The following is a 24,702-nucleotide window of genomic DNA, read 5'->3' on the forward strand; positions in this document are numbered from 1 at the left end:
GGGATGTTGGGGATATTGGGGACATTGGGGACACTGGGGACATTGGGGATGTTGGGGACATTGGGGACGTTGGACATGAATTGGCGTCGGTGTACACCGAGGCCATCGCCGACATCAAACAGACCGTGCTGTGCGTCATCGAGCAGCCGATGGGGACATGGGGACACTGGGGATGTTGGGGACACTGGGGGTGTTGGGGATGTTGTGGATGTTGGGGACATTGGGGATATTGGGGACATTGGGGACGTTGGGGGTGTTAGGGACATTGGGGATATTGAGGACATAGGGGACATGGGGACACTGGGGACGTTGGGGATGTGGGGACGCTGGGGATATTGGGGACATTGGGGATGTTGGGGACATTGGGGACATTGGGGATGTTGGGGATATTGGGGACATCCGACAGGAATCTCCCGCTCTAAAAACCTCAATTTTCAGTCAAATCCAACCAGAATCTCCAAATTTAAAAACCTCAATTTCCACTCAAATCCAACCCAAATCTCCCACTCTAAAACCCTCCATTTCCCCTCAATCCGACCCCAAAATCCCATTTTTTTCCCCCAGATCCGCGGCATGGGGATGAACTCCCCGGAGCTGCTGCTGCTGGTGGAGAATTGTCCCAAGGGCGCCGAGACGTTGGTGACACGCTGCCTGCACAGCCTGACCGACAAAGGTGACCCCGGGTGACACCTGGGGCTGGCGGGAGGTGACAATGACGGTGACAATGACCGGCTGTCCCCCCCCGGCAGTGCCACCCTCGCCCGAGCTGGTCAAGCGCGTCCGAGATCTTTACCACAAGCGCCTGCCGGACGTCCGGTTCCTCATCCCCGTGCTCAACGGGCTGGAGAAGGTCAGGGTGGCTTTGTCCCCTCCCTGGTGTCACCTGGGGTGTCACCTGGTGTCACCTGGTGTCACCCGGGGCTGAGGAGGGACGTTTTTGGTGCAGAAAGAGGTGATTCAGGCGCTGCCCAAACTCATCAAGCTCAACCCCATCGTGGTCAAGGAGGTGTTCAATCGTCTGCTGGGGACGCAGCACGGTGAGGGGACAGCAGGGGACAGTGTGGGGATGGCTGGGGACAGCAGGGGACAGTGTGGGGACATTGGGACAGACCTGCTGGGGACGCAGCACGGTGAGGGGACAGCTCGGGGACGGTGTGGGGACAGCTGGGGACAGCTGGGGATAGTGTGGGGACAGCTGGGGACAGCTGGGGATAGTGTGGGGATGGCTAGGGACAGCTGGGGACAGTTGGGGACATTGGGACAGACCTGCTGGGGACGCAGCACGGTGAGGGGACAGCTGGGGACAGCTTGGGGACGGTGTGGGGACAGCTGGGGACAGCTGGGGATAGCTTGGGGACAGCTTGGGGACAGCTGGGGATAGTGTGGGGATGGCTAGGGACAGCTGGGGACAGCCTGGGGACAGTTGGGGACATTGGGACAGACCTGCTGGGGACGCAGCACGGTGAGGGGACAGCTGGGGACAGCTTGGGGACAGCTGGGGACATCTGGGGACAGCTTGGGGATAGTTTGGGGACAGCTGGGGACAGCTTGGGGACAGGGTGGGGATAGTGTGGGGATGACTGGGGACAATGTGGGGATGGCTGAGGACAGCTTGGGGACAGTTTGGGGACTGTGGGGATGGCTGGGGACAGCTGGGGACAGCTTGGGGACAGCTGGGGATAGTGTGGGAATGTGGGGACAGCCTGGGGACAGCTGGGGACATTGGGACAGACCTGCTGGGGATGCAGCATGGTGAAGGGACAGCTGGGGACAGCTAGGGACAGTGTGAGGACATTGGGACAGACCTGCTGGGGATGCAGCATGGTGAGGGGACAGCTTGGGGACTGTGTGGGGATGGTTGGGGACAGCCTGGGGACATTGGGACAGTGTGGGGTGGGACATGGGACAGCCCTGGGGACAGTGCTAGTGGTCACCTTGGGGACCTCCTGTCCCTGTCCCCTCCCCAGGGCCACCCCAGCCTGTCACTGTCCCCTCCCCGGGGCCACCCCAGCCCTGTCACTGTTCCCTCCTGTTGTCCCCACAGGCGATGGCACCTCGGCAGTGTCCCCTCTGAACCCGGGAGAGCTCCTGATCGCTCTGCACAACATCGACAGCTCCAAGTGTGACATGAAATCCATCATCAAAGGTGACAGGGGTGACAGGGGGACACCTGGGGTGACAGAGGACACCCAAATACCCATTTAGTCCCTCCCAGTCCATCCCAGTCACTCCCAGTGTCCCCAGATACCCATTTTGGTGCCTCCAAAAACCCCGTTAGTGTCTTTTTAGTGCCCTTTTAGTGCCTTTTAGTGACTTCCAGTGCCTCCCAGTCCATCCCAGTTCCTCCCAGTCACTCCCAATCTCCTCCCAGTCCCTCCCAGTCCCTCCCAGTAACTCCCAGTGCCCCCAGATACCTCTCCCAGTCGATCCCAGTGCCTCCCAGTAACTCCCAGTGCTTTTCCAGCCACCAACCTGTGTTTTGCCGAGCGCAATGTCTACACCTCGGAGGTTCTGGCCGTGGTGATGCAGCTCCTCCCAGTGCCTCCCAGTCCATCCCAGTCCATCCCAGTCCATCCCAGTCCCTCCCAGTCCCTCCCAGTCCCTCCCAGTGCCTCCCAATCTCCTCCCAGTGCCTCCCAATCTCCTCCCAGTCCATCTCAGTCACTCCCAGTGTCCCCAAATAACCATTTTGGTGCCTCTAAATACCCCTTTAGTGCCCTTTTTAGTGCTTCCAAGTCCCTCCCAGTGCCTCCCAGTGCCCCCAAATACCTCTCCCAGTGCCTCCCAGTGCCTCCCAGTAACTCCCAGTGCCTTTCCAGCCACCAACCTGTGTTTTGCCGAGCGCAATGTCTACACCTCGGAGGTTCTGGCCGTGGTGATGCAGCAGCTGATGGAGCAAAGTCCTCTGCCGATGCTGCTGATGCGCACCGTGATCCAGGCTCTGACCATGTACCCCCGGCTGGGGGGCTTCGTCATGAACATCCTCTCCAGGCTCATCATGAAGCAGGTCTGCAGCCCCAAAATCTGCTGAAATTCACCCCAAAAATACCCCAAAATCTCCACGAAATTCCGCCAAAAATCGCTGCAAAAATGAGCCCAAAATTGGGGATTTGGGGACACCATGTACCCCCGGCTGGGGGGCTTCGTCATGAACATCCTCTCCAGGCTCATCATGAAGCAGGTCTGCAGCCCCAAAATACCCCAAAATCGGCCCAAAAATCCCTGCAAAAATACCCCAAAATCCCCACGAAATTCCACCAAAAATCGCCCCAAAAATCGCTGCAAAAATCTGCCCCAAAACTGGGGATTTGGGGACACCATGTACCCCCGGCTGAGTGGCTTCGTCATGAACATCCTCTCCAGGCTCATCATGAAGCAGGTCTGCAGCCCCAAAATACCCCAAAATTGGCCCAAAAATCCCTGCAAAAATACCCCAAAAATCCACCTAAAATCCCATTGAAATCCCGCAAAAATCTGCCCCAAAAATGGCCCCAAAATTGGGGATTTGGGGACACCATGTACCCTGTCTGGGTGGCTTCACCATGAACATCCTCTCCAGGCTCATCATGAAGCAGGTCTGCAGCCCCAAAATACCCAAAAAATACCCCAAAATTCACCCAAAATCCCCTAAAAACCCCCCTAAAAATCCTCCCAAGATCCCCTCAAAAAATCCTGCAGGATTCTGCCAAAATTCACCTCCAGTTTCACCAGGATTTCCCCAAAATTCACCCCAAATCCCTTCCAGAATTGGGGATATGGGACTAGGAGAGGTTCCCCCAGGTGTCCCCACTGACCCCATACCTGTCCCCAGGTGTCCCCAGGTGTCCCCACGTGTCCCCACTGACCCCATACGTGTCCCCAGGTGTCCCCACTGACCCCATATCTGTCCCCATGTGTCCCCACTGACCCCATACCTGTCCCCAGGTGTTCCACTCCATCCCATACCTGTCCCCAGGTGTCCCCACTGACCCCATACCTGTCCCCAGGTGTTCTACTGCATCCCATACCTGTCCCTATACCTGTCCCCAGGTGTCCCTAGGTGTCCCCACTGACCCCATAGCTGTCCCCAGGTGTTCCACTCCACCCCATACCTGTCCCCAGGTGTCCCCCCAGCCCCATACCTGGCCCCATACCTGTCCCCAGGTGTCCCCAGGTGTCCCCACTGACCCCATACCTGTCCCCATGTGTTCCCAATGACCCCATACCTGTCCCCAGGTGTTCCCAGGTGTCCCGTCCATCCCATACCTGTCCCCAGGTGTCCCCAGGTGTCCCCAGTGACCCCAGGTGTGTCCCTCCAGGTGTGGAAGTACCCCAAGGTGTGGGAAGGGTTCATCAAGTGCTGCCAGTGCACGAAGCCACAGCGTCCCCTCCACCCCATACCTGTCCCCAGGTGTCCCCAGTGACCCCAGGTGTGTCCCTCCAGGTGTGGAAGTACCCCAAGGTGTGGGAAGGGTTCATCAAGTGCTGCCAGCGCACGAAGCCTCAGTCGTTCCAGGTGGTTCTGCAGCTTCCTCCTCCCCAGCTGGCCGCCGTGTTCGACAAGTGTCCTGAGCTGCGCGAGCCTCTGCTGAGCCACGTGCGGGCACTGACCCCTCACCAGGTGACACCACGGGGACAGGGGACAGGGGACACCCCAGGGGACAGGGGACAGCCTGGGGACACCCACTGGGGACAGGGGACTGACCTTGGGCAGTGTGACCCTGAGCTGCGCGAGCCTCTGCTGAGCCACGTGCGGGCACTGACCCCCCACCAGGTGACACCACGGGGACAGGGGACAGCCTTGGGGACAAGGGATAGCCCTGGGACAGGTGACTGACCATGGGGACAGGGGACTGACTGTGGGGACAGGGGACAGCCCTGGGGACAGGGGACTGACCATGGGCATTGTGACACTGAGCTCAGCGAGCCTCTGCTGAGCCACGTGCGGGCACTGACCCCTCACCAGGTGACAACTTGGGGACAGCCCTGAGGACAGCCTTGGGGACAGTCCTTGGGTGGTCTGACCCGCCCTGGGGACAGGGGACTGACCATGGGCAGTGTGACACTGAGCTCAGCGAGCCTCTGCTGAGCCACGTGCGGGCACTGACCCCCCACCAGGTGACACCACGGGGACAGGGGACAGGGGACACCCCAGGGGATGGGGGACAGCCCTGGGAACTGACTGTGGGGACAGGGGACTGACCGTGGGCAGTGTGACCCTGAGCCTCTGCTGAGCCACATGCGGGCACTGACCCCCCACCAGGTGACACCAGGGGGACAGGGGACAGGGGACAGCTTTGGGGACAGCCTTGGGGACAGGGGACAGCCTGGGGACAGCCCTTGGGTGGTCTGACCATCCCCGGGGACAGGGGACAGCCCTGGGAACTGACCCTGGGGACAGGGGACTGACCATAGGTGGTCTGACTTCTTCTGGGTGACAGCCTTGGGGACAAGGGACACCCCCAGGGTGGTCTGACCCACCTTGGGGACAGAGGACTGACTTTGGGGACAGGGGACTGGCCTTGGGTGGTCTGACTTCCCCTGGGTGACCTTGGGGACAAGGGACTGACCTTGGGTGGTGTGACCCCCCTAGGGGACAGGGGACTGACTTTGGGGACAGGGGACAGTCTTGGGGACAAGGGACAGCCCTTGGGTGGTCTGACCCCACCTTGGGGACAGGGGACTGACTGTGGGGACAGGGGACACCCCCAGGGTGGTCTAACCCACCCTGGGGACAGACAGGTGACACCCCAGGACACTCTGACCCCCCGGTGTCACCTCCTCCCCCCACAGCAAGCTCACATCCCTCTGTCCACCATGGCCATCCTGGAGGCCACCACGCGTCACGAGCCCGAGGGGACACCTGCAGAGGTGGGGACACCTGGAGAGCTGGGGACAGTGACCCCAGACCCCTTGGGGACACCAGGAGGGGTGGCAGTTTGGGGACAGGGGGACGCCAGATCCTTTGGGGACACCTGGAGAGGTGGGGACAGGGGGAGCCAGACCCCTTGGGGACACCTGGAGGGGTGGCAGTTTGGGGACAGGGGGAGCCAGGCCCCTTGGGAACACCAGGAGGGGTTGGGACAGGGGGAGCCAGACCCCTTGGGGACACCTGGAGGGGTTGGGCTATGGGGACAGGGTGACCCCAGACCCTTTGGGGACACCAGGAGGAGTGGCAGTTGGGGACAGGGTGACCCCAGAGTCTTTGGGGACACCAGGAGGGGTGGCAGATGGGGACAGAGGGAGCCCAGACCCCTTGGGGACACCAGGAAGGGTGGCAATTTGGGGACAGGGTGACCCCAGACCCTTTGGGGACACCAGGAGGGGTTGGGCTATGGGGACAGGGTGACCCCAGAGTCTTTGGGGACACCAGGAGGGGTGGCAATATGGGGACAGGGGGACCCCAGACCCCTTGGGGACACAAGGAGGATGACAATTCAGGGTTGGGAGTCTCAGGGTGTCTCCAGAACCCTTTGGGGACACCTGGAGAGGTGGGGACAGGGTGACCCCAGAGTCTTTGGGGACACCAGTAGGGCTGGCAGTTTGGGGACAGGGTTGGGCTATGGGGACAGGGGGACCCCAGACCCCTTGGGGACACAAGGAGGGGTGACAATTCAGGGCTGGGGGTCTCAGGGTGACCCCAGACCCTTTGGGGACACCAGTAGGGGTGGGAATTTGGGGACAGGGGATCCCCAGACCCCTTGGGGACACCAGGAGGGGTGGCAGTTGGGGACAGAGGGAGCCCAGACCCCTTGGGGACACCAGGAAGGGTGGCAATATGGGGACAGGGGATCCTCAGACCCTTTGGGGACACCAGGAGGGGTGGCAGTTGGGGACAGGGGATCCTCAGACCCCTTGGGGACACCTGGAGGGGTTGGGCTGTGGGGACAGGGTGACCCCAGACCCTTTGGGGACACCCAGACGGGTTGGGCTATGGGGACAGGGTGACCCCAGACCCTTTGGGGACACCAGGGGGGGTGACAATTCGGTGCTGGGTGACCCTTTTGGGGACACAGGATCAATTTGGGGTCCCCCCCGTGCCCCCCCGGCAGGACAAGCCCCCCAAACGCCCCGGTGACGAGGACCCCAAGGCCAAAGGGACCCCCCCAGCCCCGGGCGGGGGGCTCAGCTCAGGCTCCTCCCCCTCGGAAGCCCCCCCGGATTTGGGGGGCGCAGAGCTGGAGCCCCCCAACATCTTCATCAGCGTCCCCGAGGACGAGGACAGCTCGGGGGGGGGCGACGTGTCCCCCCCTGCCGCCCCCCTGGAGACCCCCAAGGTGAGGAGACCCCAGAATCCCCCCTGAGTGACCCATTTTGGGGTTGGGGTACACATCCTAACCCCCCCTGGAGACCCCCAAGGTGAGGAGACCCCAAATCCCCCCCGAGGGCCTCCTTTTGGGGTGGGGGGACATCCTAAATCCCCCAGGACCCCCGAAATCCCCCCCAAGTGCCTCATTTTGGGGTGGGGGGACATCTTAACCCCCCCAGGAATCCCCAAATTCCACCCTGAGGGGCTCCTTTTGGGGTGGGGGGACATCCCTAACCCCCGCCCATCACCCCCCAGGACCCCCAAACCCCCCATTTTGGGCTGTGCCCCCCACCCCTGACCCCCCTGTCTCCCTCCAGGACCCCCAAAATCCCCCCAAACCTCCCATTTTGGGGTGTGCCCCCCACCTCTAACCCCCCTATCTCCCCCAGACCCCAAAACCCCAGGACCCCCAGGACCCCAAAAATCCCCCCAAACCCCCATTTTAGGGGGTGTGCTCCCACCCCCAAACCCCTGTTGCCCAGGACCCCCAAACCCCCATTTTGGGGGTGTGTCCCCACTCCTAACCCTGTCTCCCCAGGACCCCAAACTCCCCATGGGTGTGCCCTCACCCTAACCTCCCTGTCTCCCCAGGACCCCCAAACTCCCCATTTCGGGGTGGGCACATCTCTCACCCCCTCTGTCTCCCCCAGGACCCCCCGCGCACGGAGCTCTCCCCGGCCGCCCCGCTGGCCGAGGCACCCCCCGGCAGCCCCCCCTGCTCGGAGCCGCCCCCCCCCGGCACGCAGAGCCCCGATGTGCCCCCCGCCGCTGTCCCCGATGTCCCCCCCGGCCCCGCCGAGGGCTGAGGGGACAGCCCGAGACCCCCGGAGGGACAATAAACACCTGGGAGCAGATTTGGGGTGAAATCTGGTGGTTTTGGGGGTCTCTTGGCGCCTTGGGGGCGGGGCTTGGGTATGCAGATTAGGGGGTGGGATTGGGGGGGGATGGTTGGGTGGGCGTGGCTTGACCCATATATGCATTTGTGGGCGTGGTTTTGGCCAATTTGGGGCGTGGTCTCCACTTTTTTGGGTCTTATTGGTTATTGTGGGCGTGGCCTCCGTGTTTGGGGCGGGGTTTGATCGGCTGGGGGCGTGGCCTCTGTTTTGGGGCGGGGTTTCTGATAGACGGGGCGTGGCTTTCGCATTTTGGGGCGGGGTTTAGTCAATCGGAGGCGTGGTCTCTCTTTTGGGGCGGGGTTTAAATCAATCGGGGGCGTGGTCTCCGTTTTGGGCGGGGTTTCTGATAAACGGGGCGTGGCTCTTGCATTTGGGGCGGGGTTTAAATCAACCGGGGGGCGTGGTCTCTCTTTTGGGGCGGGGTTTAAATCATTCGGGGGCGTGGTTTCTGTGTTTTGGGGCGTGGCTTACTCCAATGGCAGGCGTGGCCTCCCTGCTGGTGGGCGTGGCCTCACCTCAGGCGGGCACCGCCTCTGCCCGCCGTGGGCGTGTCCCACCCCTTCTCGCACGCTGATTGGCTTTCCCGCCCCTCGTGGGCGTGGCCTCCGCTGAGGGCGGGCGCGCTCCGGTGACTCAGCGCCGCCATGGCGGCCGCCGCTCCCGCCCGGGCCTGCCGAGCCTGACGAGCTCCCGCCCGGGCCTGACGCGGCTCCCGGCGGCCATGGCGGCGGCGGCGGCGGCTCCGGGCCCGGCCGAGGCTCCCGCGGCTCCTCCGGAGCTCAAGAGCCGCTTCCGCACCCGCGAGGGCTCCTACCGCCTGCTGGGCCCCGCCGCCTCCGCCGCCTCGGCCGCCGCCGCCTCAGGGCCTTCCCCGGCCGGGCCCGCCCCGCCGGGCCCCGGGGCGCTGCCGCCCGTCCGGCTGTCCATGGTGCGGCTGGCGCGGAGCCGCAGCCCGCCCGGGGGGCCTGCGGAGCGCAGCCGAGTGTGCTGCAACCTCGGCCGGGAGCTGCACTTCTACGGAGGGGCTGGAGCCGGGGGGCGCGGCAGCCGCAGGGTAACGGCGGGAACGGGGGCGTGAGGGGCCTGGGGGCCTGAGGGGTCTGGGGTCTGGGGGCGTGAGGGGTCTGGGGTGGGGGTCATTGAGGGGTCAGTGAGGGTCTGGGCGTGAGGGTCTGGGGGCGTGAGGTGCCTGAGGGGCCTGGGGGCGTGAGGGGTCAGTGATGGTCTGGGGATTCAGAGGGTCTGGGGCAGGGGTCTGTGGGCGTGAGGGGTCAGTGAGGGGTCAGGAGGGGTCAGGGAGGGTCTGGGGGTCTGGGGGCGTGAGAGGGCGAGGGGTCAGTGAGGGTCTGGGGGCGTGAGGGTTCAGTGAGGGTCTGGGGGTGTGAGGGTCTGGGGGTCAGGAGGGTCTGGGGGCGTGAGGGGTCAGTGAGGGTCTGGGGTGTGAGGGGTCTGGGGGTCAGGGAGGGTCTGGGGGCGGAGGGGTCAGTGAGGGTCTGGGGGTGTGAGGGCTGGGGGGTCAGGGAGGGTCTGGGGGTGTGAGGGTTCAGTGAGGGTCTGGGGGTGTGAGGGGTCAGGGAGGGGTCAGTGAGGGTCTGGGGGTCAGTGAGGGGTCAGTGAGGGTGTAGGGGCATGAGGGGTCAGTGAGGGCCTGGGGGTGTGAGAGGCCTGAGGGCTCAGTGAGGGTCTGGGGTGTGAGGGGTCAGTGATGGGTCAGTGAGGGTCTGGGGGCAATGGGGCGATTAGGGGGAGGACAGGGGACTGGGAGGGTCAGGGGTGATGGGAGTAAAGGTGACCTCAGGACTGGGGACAGTGACCCCAGGACAGTGACAGTGACCCCAGGGTTGGTGACAGTGACCCCAGGGCAGTGACAGTGACCCCATGGTTGGTGACAGTGACTCCAGGGCTGGTGACAGTGACGCCAGGGTTGGGGACAATGACCCCATGGTTGGTGACAGTGACCCCAGGACCCTCTGACCAGCCCCACTGATGACCTGAGGTGGACACAGAGTCCTCGGGGCGCTCTGGGGGTGACACCCCAACATCATTGACAATGACAATGACAATGCCAGTGATAGTGAACCCAGGGTTGGTGACAATGACCCCAGCCTGGTGACAATGACCCCAGGACCCTCTGGACAGCCCTAGTGATGACCAGAGGTGGACACAGAGTCCTCAGGGAGCTCCGGGGGTGACACCCCAACATCACCCACACCGGTGACAATGACAATGCCAGTGACAGTGACCCCAGGGTTGGTGACACTGACCCCAGCACCCTCTGACCAGCCCCACTGATGACCTGAGGTGGACACAGAGTCCTCAGGGAGCTCTGGGAGTGACATCCCAACATCGCCCACACTGGTGCCACCGCCCACACCGGTGACAATGCCAGTGTCCCCGTGTCCCCGCAGAGCCTGGACCTGCAGCGGCCCATCGACAAGCGGGTGTACAAGGGGACACAGCCCACCTGCCACGACTTCAACCAGTTCACGGCGGGCGCCGAGACGCTGGCGCTGCTGGTGGGCTTCTCGGCCGGCCAGGTGCAGTACCTGGACCTGGCCAAGAAGGACAGCGCCAGCCGCCTCTTCAACGAGGAGGTGAGGGGACAGCGGGGACACTGGGGACACCGCTGAGGGATGTCATTGTGGCCCCAGATGGCTCCTTTCTGCCCGCGAAGTTCCCGTTTTGGCCCCAAAACCATCGCCGTTTCTGCCTCAAATGGCACAGTTTGTGTCCCCAAAATCATCCCTGTTTGTGTCCCCAAACCTGTCCCCGTTTCTGCCCCAAATGTCAGTTTGTGTCCCCAAATGGCTCATTTCTGCCCTCGAAGGTCCCGTTTGTGTCCCCAAACCATCCCCATTTGTGTCCCTAAATGTCACAGTTTGTGTCCCCAAATGTCACAGTTTCTGTCCCCAAAACCATCCCCGTTTGTGTCCCCAGATGTCTCATTTCTGCCCTCAAAGTTCCCATTTTTGCCTCTCAAAGTTCCCATTTTTGCCCCCAAAACCATTCCCATTTCCGCCCCAAAATGTCCCATTTTTGCCCCCAAAACCATCCCCATTTGTGTCCCCAAAATGTCCCATTTTTGCCCCCAAACCATCCCCATTCCTGCCCCAAATGTCACAGTTTGTGTCCCCAAAACCATCCCCATTTGTGTCCACAAATCAGTTTGTGTCCCCAAAACCATCCACATTTGTGTCCCCAAATGTCGCAGTTTCTGTCCCCAAAACTATCCCCATTTCTGCCCCAAATGTCTCATTTTCCCCCCAAACTCCCCATTTTTTCCCCGAAACTCCCCATTTCCGTCCCCAAACTCCCCATTTTCCCCCAAACTCCCCATTTTCCCACCCAAACTCCCCTTTTTCCCTCAAACTCCCCATTTTACACCCCCAAACACCCCCAAACTCCCCATTCCCACCCAAACTCCCCATTTTCCCCTCCCCACCCCTCCCCACCCCATTAACCCTTTCCCCCCCACCCCGCAGCGCCTCATCGACAAGTCCAAGGTCACCCTGGTCAAGTGGCTCCCGGACACCGAGCGCCTCTTCCTCGCCTCCCACGCCAGCGGCCACCTCTACCTGTACGACTCGGAGCAGCCCTGCGGTGCCACCACCCCCCAGTACACCCTTGTCACCCAGGGCGAGGGCTTCAGGGTCTTCTCCTGCAAGAGCAAGACCCCCAGGAACCCCCTGCTGAAGTGGGCGGTGGGCTCGGGACCCCTGAACGAGTTCGCCTTCTCGCCGGACGGTCGCTCGCTGGCCTGCGTCAGCCAGGACGGAGTGCTGCGGGTGTTCCACTTCTCCTCCATGCTGCTGCAGGGCATGATGAGGAGTTACTTCGGGGGTCTTCTGTGCGTCTGTTGGAGCCCCGACGGTCGTTACGTTGTCACCGGGGGCGAGGACGACCTCGTCACCGTGTGGTCATTCGCCGAGGGCCGGGTGGTGGCTCGAGGCCACGGCCACAAGTCGTGGGTCAACGCCGTTGCCTTTGACCCCTTCACGCCTCCTCCCGACGGGGGTGACGGTGACAGCGACGGTGACACTTCCCAGGACACCTCCAACCCTCCGAGCGTCACCTACCGCTTCGGCTCGGCCGGCCAGGACACTCAGTTCTGCCTGTGGGATCTCACCGAGGACGTGCTGGACCCTCGGCCACCCCCTCCCCGCGCCCGCCCCGAGCCCCCCGCCCCGACCCCGGGCTTGCCGCGCTCCCTGTCCCGCTCCAACAGCCTCCCCCAGCCCGCCGGATGTCCCCAAATGTCACCCCGCCTCCCCCCGGCGCCGGCGCGGTTCGCCACCCTCACCCTGCGCGACAACCCCGACAAGGAGCACAAGCGTTACCACAGCCTGGGCAACATCAGCCGAGGCGGCGGCGGGGGTGACAAACCCCCCGGGGGTGGTCCCGGCGGGTCGCGGGGGTCGCTGGACATGGCCAAGGTGTTGGGGACAGCGCTGTGTCCCCGGCTGCACGAGGTGCCGCTGCTGGAGCCGCTGGTGTGCAAGAAGATCGCGCAGGAGAGGCTGACGGTGCTGCTCTTCCTGGAGGATTGCATCGTCACCGCCTGCCAGGAGGGGCTCATCTGCACCTGGGCGCGCCCGGGGGTCTCGGTGAGTCTGGGGAGGGGGATTTGGGGTGGTTTAGGGGGGATTTGGGGTGGTTTAGGGGATTTGGGGGGAATTTGGGGTGGTTTTGGGGGATTTGGGGGTGTTTTAGGAGGATTTTGGGGGTCCCAGGAGCTGCAGGTTTGTATGGTCACAGCTGCCAGGAGAAGCTCATCTGCACCTGGGCCAGGTCAGGGGTCTCGGTGAGTCTGCGGAGGGGGATTTGGGGTGGTTTAGGGGGGATTTGGGGTGGTTTAGGGGGATGGGTGTCTGGGATGGTGTTTTGGGGTCTGAGGAGGAGCAGGATTGCATCGTCACCGCCTGCCAGGAGAAGCTCATCTGCACCTGGGCATGGCCAGGGGTCTCGGTGAGTCTGGGGAGGGGGATTTGGGGTGGCTTGGGGGGGATTTGGGGTGGTTATTGGGGGGTTTGGGGTGTTTTAGGAGGATTTTGGGGGTCCCAGGAGCTGCAGGTTTGTATGGTCACAGCTGCCAGGAGAAACACATCTGCACCTGGGCGTGCCCGGGGTCTCGGTGAGTCTGGGGAGGGGGATTTGGGGGATTTTGGGGCAATTTAGGGAGGTTTAGTGGGGATTTGGGGTGGTTTAGGGGGATTTGGGGTGGTTCTTGGGGTTTGGGGTGTTTTAGGAGGATTTTGGGGGTCCCAGGAGCTGCAGGTTTGTATGGTCACAGCTGCCGGGAGAAGCTCATCTGCACCTGGGCCAGGCTGGGGGTCTCGGTGAGTCTGGGGAGGGGGATTTGGGGGTCCTGGAGGGAATTTGGGGTGTTTGAGGGGGATTTGGGGGTCCCAGGAGCTGCAGGTTTGTATGGTCGCCACCTGCCAGGAGGGGCTCATCTGCACCTGGGCCAGGTCAGGGGTCTCGGTGAGTCTGGGAAGGGGGGCTCGGGGTGGTTTAGGGGGGATTTGGGGTCGTTTAGGGGGGATTTGGGGTGTTTTAGGAGGATTTTGGGGGTCCCAGGAGCCACAGGTTTGTGTGGTCACAGCTGCCAGGAGAGGCTCATCTGCACCTGGGCGCGCCCGGGGGTCTCGGTGTGTCTGGGGAGGGGGATTTGGGGGGTCCTGGAGGGGATTTGGGGTGGTTTAGGGGATTTGTGGTGGTTATGGGGGATTTGGGGTGGTTTAGGGGGGATTTTGGGGTCCCAGGAGCTGCCGGTTTGTATGGTCACAGCTGCCAGGAGGGGCTCAGCTGTCCCCGGGCACAACCCGGGGGTCTCGGTGAGTCTGGGAGGGGATTTGGGTGTTTGAGGGGGTTTTTGGGGTGTTTTGGGGGATTTGGGGTGGTTTGGGTGGATTTGGTTATTTTTGGAGGATTTGGGGTGGTTTGGGGGGATTTGGGATGGATTTAGGGGTTTTTGGGTGGTTTGGGGGATTTGGGTTATTTTTTGGAGGATTTGGGGTGGTTTGGGGGATTTGGGATGTATTTGGGGGATTGGGGGTGTCTTTGGGGGATTTGGGGTGGTTTAGGGGATTTGGGATGTTTTTGGGAGGATTTGGGTTGGATTAGGGGGATTTGGGTTTATTTCAGGGGATTTGGGTTGTTTTTGAATTTGGGGTTTTTTGGGTGGTTTTGGGGGATTTTAGGGAGGATTTGGGGCATTTTTGGGGGGATTTGGGGTATTTTCAGGGGGATTTGGGTTATTTTTGGGGGAATTTGGGTCATTTTCGGGGGGATTTGGGGTTGTTTTGGGAGGATTTGGGGCATTTTCGGGGGATTTGGGGTTCCCAGCAGCACCAGGACTCTGTCACGATAGTCTGTCGGGACATTCTCATGTCCCCATTGACATCCCCATCAGTCTGATGACATCCGAGGGACAATTTGGGGACCCTGAGGGGACAAATCGGGGATTTTGGGGATGGGCGGGGCTTTGGGGGTGTGGCCTCTGTGACGTCACCGTGTCCCCTCCCCCCGCAGGGACTGTCCTCGCAGAACGGTGGCTCCCCGAGTGGCACCGTGGTGTAGCTGTCACCTGCGTCACCTGCCGGGTCACCTGCGTCACCTGTGTCACCTGCCGTGTCACCTGTGTCACCTGCCGGGTCACCTGGATCACCCGCCGTGTCACCTGTGTGACCTGTGTCATCTGCTGTGTCACCTGTGTCACCTGCCGTGTCACCTGTGTCACCTGCCGGGTCACCTGGATCACCCGCCGTGTCACCTGTGTGACCTGTGTCACCTGCTGTGTCACCTGTGTCACCTGCCGGGTCACCTGTGTCACCTACTGGGTCATCTCTGTCACCCTCCAGGACACTTGTGACACCTCCTAGGCCAGCTGTGTCACCTGCCGGGTCACCTGTGTCACCTTTGTCACCCGCCAGGACACCTGTGTCACCTGCCATGTCACCTGTCGTGTCACCTGGGTCACCTCCCGGGTCATCTCTGTCACCTGCTGGGACACCTGTGTGACTTGTGTCACCTCCCGGCTCATCTCTGTCACCTGCTGGGACACTTGTGACACCTCCTAGGCCAGCTGTGTCACCTGTCGGCTCTCCTGTGTCACCTTTGTCACCCGCCAGGACACCTGTGTCACCTGCCATGTCACCTGTCGTGTCACCTGGGTCACCTCCCGGGTCATCTCTGTCACCTGCCGGGACACCTGTGTCACCTCCCGAGTCATCTGTCACCTGCGGGTGTCACCCTCGGGGTCACCTGTGTCCCCCCAGGGCCTCCCGTGTCACCCTGCGGTGTCACCCTGCGGTGTCCCCGTGTCACCCGCGGTGTCACCCGCACTACTGAGCCCCCGGCGCTGTCCCCGCGGGCGGTGCCACCGCTGTCCCCTCTGTCCCCAGGGTGGCACCGCCGTGCCTTCGTCACTTTATTGTCCCCGCGGGGCCACCGCGCCCCTCCCCCCCTTATTTATACTAAAGAGACTTTTTTGGCACTTCGAGTGACACTGAGGGGACAGCGAGGGGACAGTGGGCGGGGCGAGCGGAGGGGCGGGAGGCGCGGTGGGTGGCACTTGGGGACAGTTTGTGGACAACGGGGACACGCTTGGTGGCACTTGGGGACAGTTTGGGGACAACGGGGACACGCTTGGTGGCACTTGGGGACAGTTTGGGGACACACTGGGTGGCTCGGGACAATTTGGGGACACGGGGATGGGTTGGGGACACGCTGGGTGGCACTTGGGGACAGTTTGGTGACAATGGGGACACGCTGGGTGGCACAGGGACCATTTGGGGACACAGGGATGGGCTGGGGACACGCTGGGTGGCACTTGGGGACAGCGCAGTGACACACTGGGTGGCACTTGGGGACACGGGGACAACTGGGGGAGACGGGGATGGCACTGGGGACACTTTGGGGACACAGGGGGTGGCACTGGGGACAGCCTGGGGACACGGGGGTGACAAAGAGGGACAATCTGGTGACACAAAGAATGGCACAGAACACAGTTTGGGGACATAAGGGTGGCACTGGGGACAGTTTGGGGACACAGGTGGCACTGGGGACAGTTTGGGGACACACCGGGTGGCCATAGGGACACTTTGGGGACACAAGAGGTGGCATTGGGGACACTTTGGGGACACACCGGGTGGCACTAGGGACACTTTGGGGACACCGAGGGACAACTTGGGGACAAAAAAGGGACAATCTGGGGAGCCGGCGGTGGCAGCAACACAACTTTATTGTCCTGTCCCCCGAGAGTGTCACAACCGGGGGGAATTTGGGGAGGGGGCGACAACCGGGGGGGGGAATTTGGGGAGGGGATGACAACCGGGGGGCGGAAATTGGCGGGAAAGATCCCGGAAGGGTCAATTTGGGGAGGGGGCGACAATCGGGGGGTGGAAATTGGCGGGAAAGACCCCCGGGAGGGTGAATTTGGGGAGGAAAGACCCCCGGAAGGGTCAGTTTGGGGAGGGGGCGACAACCGGGAAGGTCCATTCCGACCCCCGGAAGGGTCAATTTGGGGAGGGGGCGACAACCGGGGGGCGGGAATTGGCGGGAAAGATCCCGGAAGGGTCAATTTGGGGAGGAAAGACCCCCGGAAGGGCTGAAAATGGCGGGAAAGACCCCCAGGAGGGTCAATTTGGGGAGGGGGCGACCCCAGGGAAGGTCCATTCCGACCCCCGGCAGGGTGAATTTGGGGAGGGGGCGATCCCCAGAAGGGTGAATTTGAGGAGGGAAGACCCCCGGAAGGGTCAATTTGGGGAGGGGGCGACAACCGGAAGGGTCAATTTGGGGAGTAAAGACCCCCGGGAGGGTCGGGAATTGGCGGGAAAGAGCCCCGGAAGGGTTAATCTGGGGAGGGGGCGACAACCGGGGGGGAGGGAGGGGCGACCCCGGGAGAGTCAATGTGGGGAGGGGGCGACCCCGGGAAGGGTCAATTTGGGGAGGAAAGACCCCCGGCAGGGTGAATTTGGGGAGGGGGCGACAACTGGGGGGCGGAAATTGGCGGGAAAGACCCCCGGAAGGGCTGAAAATGGCGGGAAAGACCCCCGGGAGGGTGAATTTGGGGAGGGGTCGCCCCCGGGGCGGGGGGTATAAATAAGGGGAGGGGGCTTCAGTGCAAACGTCCCTACAAATAAATTACTAGCGGGGGACGGTGGGAGGGGCGCGGGGGGGTTTTGGGGTCTGTTTTTTGGGGAGGGTCGCGCGCCGCTGCCCCTCGGGGAAGGTCATGGGGGCAGCGCGGAGACCCCTCCCCAAATTGGGGTGGGAGGGGGCGGGTTGGGGAGGGGGCGCGGTGAGGGGTTGGGGATTTTTTGGGATTTTTTTGGGGTTTTTGGGGTATTTTTTGGGGGATTTTGGGGAATTCTGGTGATTTTTGGAGGAATTTCAGGTGATTTTTTTTTGGATTTCTGGTGATATTTTTTTGATTTTTCGGTGATTTTGGGGATTTTCCGGTGATATTTTGGGGAGGGGTCTCTGTCCAAGCCCCCTCCCCCGTGTTTCCGGTGATTTTTGGGGATTTTCCGGTGATTTTTTGGGGATTTTTCGGTGATTTTTGGGGGTTTTTGGGGATTTTCCGGTGATTTTTTTTGGGATTTTTCAGTGATTTCTTGAGATTTGTTTTGGAATTTCTGGTGATTTTGGGGATTTTCAGTGATTTTTTGGGGATTTTCCGGTGATATTTTTGGGGATTTTTCGGTGATTTTTTTGGAATTTCGGTGATTTTGAGAATTTCCGGTGATTTTTTGGGGAATTTCCGGTGATTTTTTGGGGAATTTTCCGGTGATTTTTTGGGGCTTTTCGGTGATTTTTTGGGGAATTTCTGGTGATATTTTGGGAAATTTCCGGTGATTTTTTTTTGAATTTCAGGTGGTTTTTTTGGGAATTTCAGGTGATATTTTGGGGATTTCCCACTGATTTTGGGGATTTTCCTGTGATTTTCTGGGGGAATTTTCGGTGATAGTTTTGGGGATTTTCCTGTGATTTTTGGGATTTTTGCGGTGATTTTAGGGCTTTCTGGTCATTTTTTGGGATTTTCTGGTGAGTTTTTGGGGGATTTCCGATGATTTTGGGGATTTCCCGATGATATTTTTGGGGATTTTCCGCTGATTTTGGGGATTTTCCTGTGATTTTTTGGGGGAATTTTCGGTGATATTTTTGGGGATTTTCCGGTGATTTTTGGGATTTCGGTGATTTTGGGGATTTTCAGGTGATATTTTTGGGGATTTCTGGTGATTTTTTGTGGATTTTTTGGGGGATTTTCCGGTGATTTTGGGGATTTTCCTGTGATTTTTGGGATTTTTGCGGTGATTTTAGGGCTTTCTGGTCATTTTTTGGGATTTTCTGGTGAGTTTTTGGGGGATTTCCGATGATTTTGGGGATTTCCCGATGATATTTTTGGGGATTTTCCGCTGATTTTGGGGATTTTCCTGTGATTTTTTGGGGGAATTTTCGGTGATATTTTTGGGGATTTTCCGGTGATTTTTGGGATTTCGGTGATTTTGGGGATTTTCAGGTGATATTTTTGGGGATTTCTGGTGATTTTTTGTGGATTTTTTGGGGGATTTTCCGGTGATTTTGGGGATTTTCCGGTGATTTTTTGGTGATTTTTTTGGGACTTTTCGGTGATAGTTTTGGGGATTTCGGGTGATATTTTGGGGGAATTTTCGGTGATTTTGGGGATTTCAGGTGATATTTTGGGGGAATTTCAAGTGATTTTGGGGAATTTCCGGTGACATTTTTGGGGAGGGGTCTCTGTCCAAGTCCCCCCCCGTGGAGGTCAAGTGCAAGAAAGGAGGTGACACCTCGGTGACATCTCGGTGACACCTTGGTGACGTCTCGGTGACACTTCGGTGACACCCTGGGGACACCTTGGTGACACTTTGGTGACACCCTGGTGACACCTTGGTGACACCCTGGTGACACCCGAGTCACGGGGGACTCCCGGGGGTCCCGGGCGGGGGTCGCAGGCCGGCGGCGCACAGCAGCAGACAATCCTTGGTGGCACCCGGGTGTGGCACCTGGGGACAGCGACACCGTCAGCCTGCCATTGTCACTTTGTCACCTTGTCGCCAAACCCCGCCCTGCGGTGGCTCCGCCCTCCGCGCGCTGCTGGGGACACTGGGGAGGGACAGAGGGACACGGGGGTGGCACTGTCCCTGCGGGTGGCACTGTCCTGGGGGTGGCACTGTCCCCGGGAGGTGACAAAGCCCCGCGGGTGACAATGCCAGCGCTGGTGGCAGCGCCAGGGGTGGCACAGCCGTGACTGTCCCCAGCCCAGGAGGTGACTCTGGGGACATGGCCAGGGTGGCAGTGGCAGGGATGGCGCTGGGGACACGGACAGGGTGGCAGTGGCAGTGCCAGGGGTGACAATGACACAGGGTGGCAGTGACAGGGTGACACTGACAGGGGGTGGCAGTGGTGGCGATGGCAGGGGTGGTCCTGGGGACACAGCCAGGGTGGCAACGGTGGCGATGGCAGGGGGTGGCAGTGGTGGCAGGAGGTGACAGTGACAGGGTGGCAGTACCAGGGGGTGGCAGTGGTGGCGATGGCAGGGGGTGGCAGTGACAGCAGGTGGCAGGAGGTGGCAGAGGTGGCAGGAGGTGACAGTGACAGGGTGGCAATGGCAGGTGGTGGCAGTGGTGGCAGTGACAGGGGTGGCAGTGACAGCAGGTGGCAGGAGGTGACAGGGTGTGGAAATGCCAGGGGTGGCAGAGGGTGACAATGGCAGGGGAGGAGGTGGCAGGGATGGCATTGTCACAATGGCAGTGGCAGGAGGTGACAGGTGACAGTGGCAGTGGCAGCAGTGGCAATGGCAGGGGGTGACAGTAGGTGACAGTGGGTAACAGTGGGTGACAGTAGGTGACAGTGGGTGACAGTGAGTGGCAGTTGATGTCAGTGTCAGTCACAGGGGGATGGCAGGGGATGGCAGTAGGTGACAGAGGGTGGCAGTGGCAGTGCCGGAGGTGACAGGGGGTGACACAGGTGACACGGTGACAGCCCCACATACCCGAGCCCACAGCAGCAGGTGACGGGACAATGGCAGTGAGTGGCAGTGGGTGGCAGTGTCAATCACAGGGGATGGCGGTAGGTGACAGGAGGTGACAGTGGCAGTGCCGGGGCAGTGGCAGGGGGTGGCCCAGGTGACACAGGTGACACAGTGACGGTGACAGTGACAGTGACAGTGACAGCCCCACGTACCTGAGCCCACAGCAGCAGGTGACAGGACAGTGGGTGACAGTGGCAGTGAGTGACAGTGGGTGACAGTGTCAATCACAGGGGATGGCAGGAGGTGACAGTGGGTGGCAGGGGGGTGGCAGGGGGTGACACAGGTGACACAGGTGACACGGTGACAGCCCCACGTACCCGAGCCCACAGCAGCAGGTGACGGGACAGTGGCAGTGAGTGGCAGGGGATGGCAGTAGGTGACAGTGGGTGGCAGTGGGTGACAGGGGGATGGCAGTGGGTGACACAGGTGACACGGTGACAGCCCCACGTACCCGAGCCCACAGCAGCAGGTGACGGGACAGTGGCAGCCCCAGGGGGGAGCGGAAAAGCCGCGAGGGCTGCGGAGAGAGCACAGAGCGTCAGCCCCAAAAAACCCCAAAAAACCCCAAAATCACCCCAAAATCACCCGAAAAACCACAAAAAAACCCCCAAAAAAACTCCAAAACCCACAAAAACCCCCAAAAAACCCCAAAATCACCCCAAAAACCCCTCTTACCTCGGCGGGGGGGGCGGCGATGGGGGGGGGCTGCTCCACACCTCCTGCAGGGGAAATTTGGGGAGGGGGGAGGTCAGGGCTGGACCCCTCCCCAAATTATCGGGGTGACCCCCTTTGGAGGTTTAGCTCCAGCCCAAAATTTGGGGAGGGGGAGGTCAGGGCTGGACCCCTCCCCAAATTATCGGGGTGACCCCCTTTGGAGGTTTAGCCCCAAAATTTGGGGAGGGGACAATGTCCTGTCCTCCCCCCCAAATATTTTGGGGAGGGGGCAAGACCCCCTGGGGGGGGTCAGGGGGATTTTGGGGTCATTTTGGGGAGGTTCAGGATTATTTTGGGGGTTTTGGGGAGGGCTGCCCTGGCCTGGGGGTCAGGGGATTTTGGGGAGTTCAGGGGATTTGGGGGATTTTGGGGAGGGGTCCTTGCCTGGGGGGAGGTCAGGGGGATTTTGGGGCTATTTTGGGGTTATTTTGGGGTGATTTGGGTTATTTTGGGGAGGGGTCAGGGTTATTTTGGATTATTTTGGGGTTATTTTGGGATTATTTGGGTTATTTTGGGGTTATTTGGGTTATATTTTGGGGTTATTTTGGGTTATTTGGGGTGATTTGGGTTATATTTTGGGTTATTTTGGGATATTTTGGGGAGGGGTCCTCACCCGGGGCGGCCCTGGCCCCACAGGGTCAGTGTGATTTTGGGATATTTTGGGGATATTTTGGGATATTTTGGGGTTATTTTTGGATATTTTGGGTTATATTTTGGGATATTTTGGGGTTATTTTTGGATATTTTGGGTTATTTTGGGATATTTTGGGTTATATTTTGGGATATTTTGGGGGATATTTTGGGATATTTTGGGATATTTTGGGGAGGGGTCCTCACCCGGGGCGGGGGGCGGCCCTGGCCCCGCAGGGTCAGTGTGATTTTGGGATATTTTGGGATATTTTAGGATATTTTGGGTTATTTGGGGAGGGGTCCTCACCCGGGGCGGGGGGCGGCCCTGGCCCCGCAGGGTCAGTGTGATTTTGGGATATTTTGGGATATTTAGGATATTTTGGGGTTATTTTGGATATTTTGGATTATTTTGGGGTTATTTTTGGATATTTTGGGTTATTTTGGGATATTTTGGGATATTTTGGTTAATTTGGGGAGGGGTCCTCACCCGGGGCGGGGGGCGGCCCTGGCCCCGCAGGGTCAGCGTGATTTTGGGATATTTTGGGGTTATTTTTGGATATTTTGGGTTATATTTTGGGATATTTTGGGATATTTTGGGTTTATTTTAGGATATTTTGGGGTTATTTTGGGGAGGGGTCCTCACCCGGGGCGGGGGGCGGCCCTGGCCCCGCAGGGTCAGTGTGATTTTGGGTTTATTTTAGGATATTTTGGGTTATTTGGGGAGGGGTCCTCACCCGGGGCGGGGGGCGGCCCTGGCCCCGCAGGGTCACTCTGCAGTCGCCGCAGTTTCTCTTCCAGTTCCGAATTGCGACTTTCGGCCTCCTGCAGGCGCCTGGGGGAGGTGACAGCTGGGGACACCTGGGGACACTTGGGGACACTTGGGGACAACCCCGGATCCCCAAAGCCCCCCGTTCCCCTGCCCGATGGCCGCGGGGTCATTGTCCCCCCGGTATTTGGGGTCCCTGGTGTCACCTCCCCCGGTACCGACTGCCACCCCGGTGTCACCTCGAGGTCCCTGGTGTCACCTCCCCGGGCACTCAGTGCCACCCGCACAGTGTCCGCTGTCCCCACCCGCTCCTGTGGCTTCTCCTCTGTCCCCGCTGTCCCCTCCCCGGTCCGACTGTCCCCGCGGTGTCCCCGCTGTCCCCTCTCCGCTGTCCCCTCCCCGGTCCCGCTTACCCACGCTGTCCCCGCTGTCGCCGCTGTCCCCGTACCGGGCCAGCCCCTGTCCCGCTGTCCCCGCAGGGTCCCTGCTGTCCCCTCCCTGTCCCGCTGTCCCTGCCACCCTCCCCGCTGTTCCCCCGCTGTCCCCGTACCTGGCCAGCCCCTGTCCTGCTGTCCCCGCAGTGTCCCCACTGTCCCCGTACCTGGCCAGCCCCTGTCCTGCTGTCCCCTCGCTGTCCCCGTACCTGGCCAGCCCCTGTCCCCGCAGTGTCCCCTCGCTGTCCCCGTACCTGGCCAGCCCCTGTCCCACTGTCCCCGCTGTCCCCTCGCTGTCCCCGTACCTGGCCAGCCCCTGTCCCCGCTGTCCCCTCGCTGTCCCCGTACCTGGCCAGCCCCTGTCCCCGCAGTGTCCCCTCGCTGTCCCCGTACCTGGCCAGCCCCTGTCCCACTGTCCCCTCGCTGTCCCCGTACCTGGCCAGCCCCTGTCCCACTGTCCCCGCAGTGTCCCCACTGTCCCCTCCCTGTCCCCGTACCTGGCCAGCCCCTGTCCCGCCGCCCGCAGCTTGCCGATCTCTCTCTCCAGCTCCTCTCGCTCGCGCCGCTCCTTGGCCAGCGCGTCCCGGAGCTCCGGCAGCGACACCGGAACCGGAACCGGGACCGGGCCAGGCACCGGAACCGGCACCGGGACCGGGCCAGGCACCGGAACCGGGTCAGGCGCCGGGCCAGGCACCGGGACAAGGACAGGCACCGCCGAGACCGCCGGGACAGCCGCCGGGACAGCCGGGACCGACACCGGGACCGACAATGGGACAGCCGGGACTGACACCGGAACCGACACCGGAACGGCCGGGACCGACACCGGGACCGACACCGGGACTGACACCGGAACGGCCGGGACTGATACCGGGACTGATACCGGGACTGATACCGGGACCGACACCGGGACCGCCGCCGTCACCTGCGGGAACCGCGTCTGCATGTGAACCCCCGAGAGCACCGGGGATCGGGAGCCCGCCGGACCGAGCAGTGACCCCCGGGATTGTCCCGGACCGGACACTGACCCCCGGGATTCCCGGGATTCCCCCGGACCGGGCAGTGACCCCTGGGATTCCCCAGACCGGACAGTGACCCCCGGGATTCCCGGGATTGTCCCGGACCGGATACTGACCCCCGGGATTCCCGGGATTCCGCAGACCGGACACTGTCCCCGGGATTCCCGGGATTCCCCCGGACCGGACACTGACCCCCCGGGATTCCCGGGATTCTCCCGGACCGGACACTGACCCCCGGGATTCCCGGGATTCCCCAGACCGGACACCGTCCCCCGGGATTCCCGGGATTCCCCAGACCGGACACTGACCCCCCGGGATTCCCGGGATTGTCCCGGACCGGACACTGACCCCCGGGCATCCCGGGATTTCCCCGGACCGGGCAGTGACCGCCGGGATTCCCCAGACCAGACACTGACCCCCGGGATTCCCCAGATCGGACACTGTCCCCCGGCATTCCCGGGATTCCCTAGACCGGACACTGACCCCCAGGATTCCCGGGATTCCCCCGGACCGGACACTGACCCCCGGGATTCCCCGGACCGGACAGTGACCCCTGGAATTCCCGGGATTCCCCTGGACCGGACACTGACCCCCGGGATTCCGGGGATTCCCCAGACCGGACAGTGACCCCCGGGATTCCCGGGATTGTCCAGACCGGACACTGACCCCTGTGATTCCCCAGACCGGACATTGACCCCCGGGATTCCCCGGACCGGACACTGTCCCCCGGAATTCCCGGGATTCCCCGGACCGGGCAGTGACCGCCGGGATTCCCGGGATTCCCCCAGATCGGACACTGACCCCTGGGATTCCCCAGACCGGACAGTGACCCCCCCGGGATTCCTGAGATTCCCCCGGACCGGACAGTGACCCTCGGGATTCCCGGACAGGACACTGACCCCCG

At 61.4% G+C, this 24,702-nt stretch overlaps 4 protein-coding genes across 11 annotated transcripts in view; 2 read left to right on the forward strand and 2 right to left on the reverse strand.

The window, feature by feature from the left end:
- LOC146423960 (symplekin-like) overlaps positions 1–7,298 on the forward strand; it is a 31,937-nt gene extending 24,639 nt beyond the window's left edge. For 3 of the 4 annotated variants that reach the window (XM_085043977.1, XM_085043978.1, XM_085043975.1), the window contains 8 exons: positions 565–673; positions 750–850; positions 947–1,037; positions 2,045–2,146; positions 2,820–3,007; positions 4,424–4,600; positions 5,773–5,850; positions 7,032–7,298. In XM_085043977.1, coding sequence (XP_084900103.1) covers positions 565–673; positions 750–850; positions 947–1,037; positions 2,045–2,146; positions 2,820–3,007; positions 4,424–4,600; positions 5,773–5,850; positions 7,032–7,283 — 1,098 coding nt within the window. In that variant the 3' untranslated portion in view covers positions 7,284–7,298. Of the gene's footprint in view, positions 1–564; positions 674–749; positions 851–946; positions 1,038–1,109; positions 1,131–2,044; positions 2,147–2,819; positions 3,008–4,423; positions 4,601–5,772; positions 5,851–7,031 lie in introns of all 4 variants that reach the window. The other variant, XM_085043976.1, reaches the window with a different exon arrangement.
- The window catches only part of LOC146423959 (uncharacterized), a 72,727-nt gene that overhangs the window by 32,288 nt on the left and 15,737 nt on the right, over positions 1–24,702 (reverse strand). The gene's annotated exons all lie outside the window — the stretch shown is intronic.
- On the forward strand, positions 8,792–15,324 carry LOC146423961 (dystrophia myotonica WD repeat-containing protein-like). Of its 3 annotated transcripts, none has more exons than XM_085044085.1 (5): positions 8,792–9,238; positions 10,593–10,778; positions 11,667–12,788; positions 14,716–14,800; positions 15,215–15,324. In XM_085044085.1, the coding sequence occupies exons 1-4, from the start codon at positions 8,906–8,908 to the stop codon at positions 14,761–14,763; spliced, it is 1,689 nt and encodes a 562-aa protein (XP_084900211.1). In that variant the 5' UTR covers positions 8,792–8,905; the 3' UTR covers positions 14,764–14,800; positions 15,215–15,324. The 3 variants fall into 3 exon arrangements, with proteins under 3 accessions (XP_084900211.1, XP_084900210.1, XP_084900209.1); XM_085044084.1 differs by lacking the exon at positions 15,215–15,324 and adding an exon at positions 14,831–15,199 and having other exon boundaries at positions 14,716–14,770; XM_085044083.1 differs by lacking the exon at positions 15,215–15,324 and having other exon boundaries at positions 14,716–15,198.
- LOC146423962 (uncharacterized) lies at positions 18,838–23,821 on the reverse strand. 3 transcript variants are annotated; one of them, XR_014847176.1, is made up of 6 exons: positions 23,280–23,817; positions 22,317–22,414; positions 20,915–20,958; positions 20,691–20,756; positions 19,051–19,211; positions 18,838–19,017 (listed from the first exon to the last, which is right to left on the reverse strand). XR_014847176.1 is itself a non-coding variant. In XM_085044086.1 (5 exons), the coding sequence occupies exons 1-5, from the start codon at positions 23,723–23,725 to the stop codon at positions 19,122–19,124; spliced, it is 744 nt and encodes a 247-aa protein (XP_084900212.1). In that variant the 5' UTR covers positions 23,726–23,817; the 3' UTR covers positions 18,839–19,121. The 3 variants fall into 3 exon arrangements, 2 of the variants coding, with proteins under 2 accessions (XP_084900213.1, XP_084900212.1); XM_085044086.1 differs by having other exon boundaries at positions 18,839–19,211; XM_085044087.1 differs by lacking the exon at positions 20,691–20,756 and having other exon boundaries at positions 18,838–19,211; positions 23,280–23,821.

Source organism: Lichenostomus cassidix, unplaced genomic scaffold (assembly GCF_008360975.1).
Source record: "Lichenostomus cassidix isolate B80296 unplaced genomic scaffold, HeHo_3.0 HiC_scaffold_35, whole genome shotgun sequence".
NCBI classification, from domain to species: Eukaryota; Metazoa; Chordata; class Aves; order Passeriformes; family Meliphagidae; genus Lichenostomus; species Lichenostomus cassidix.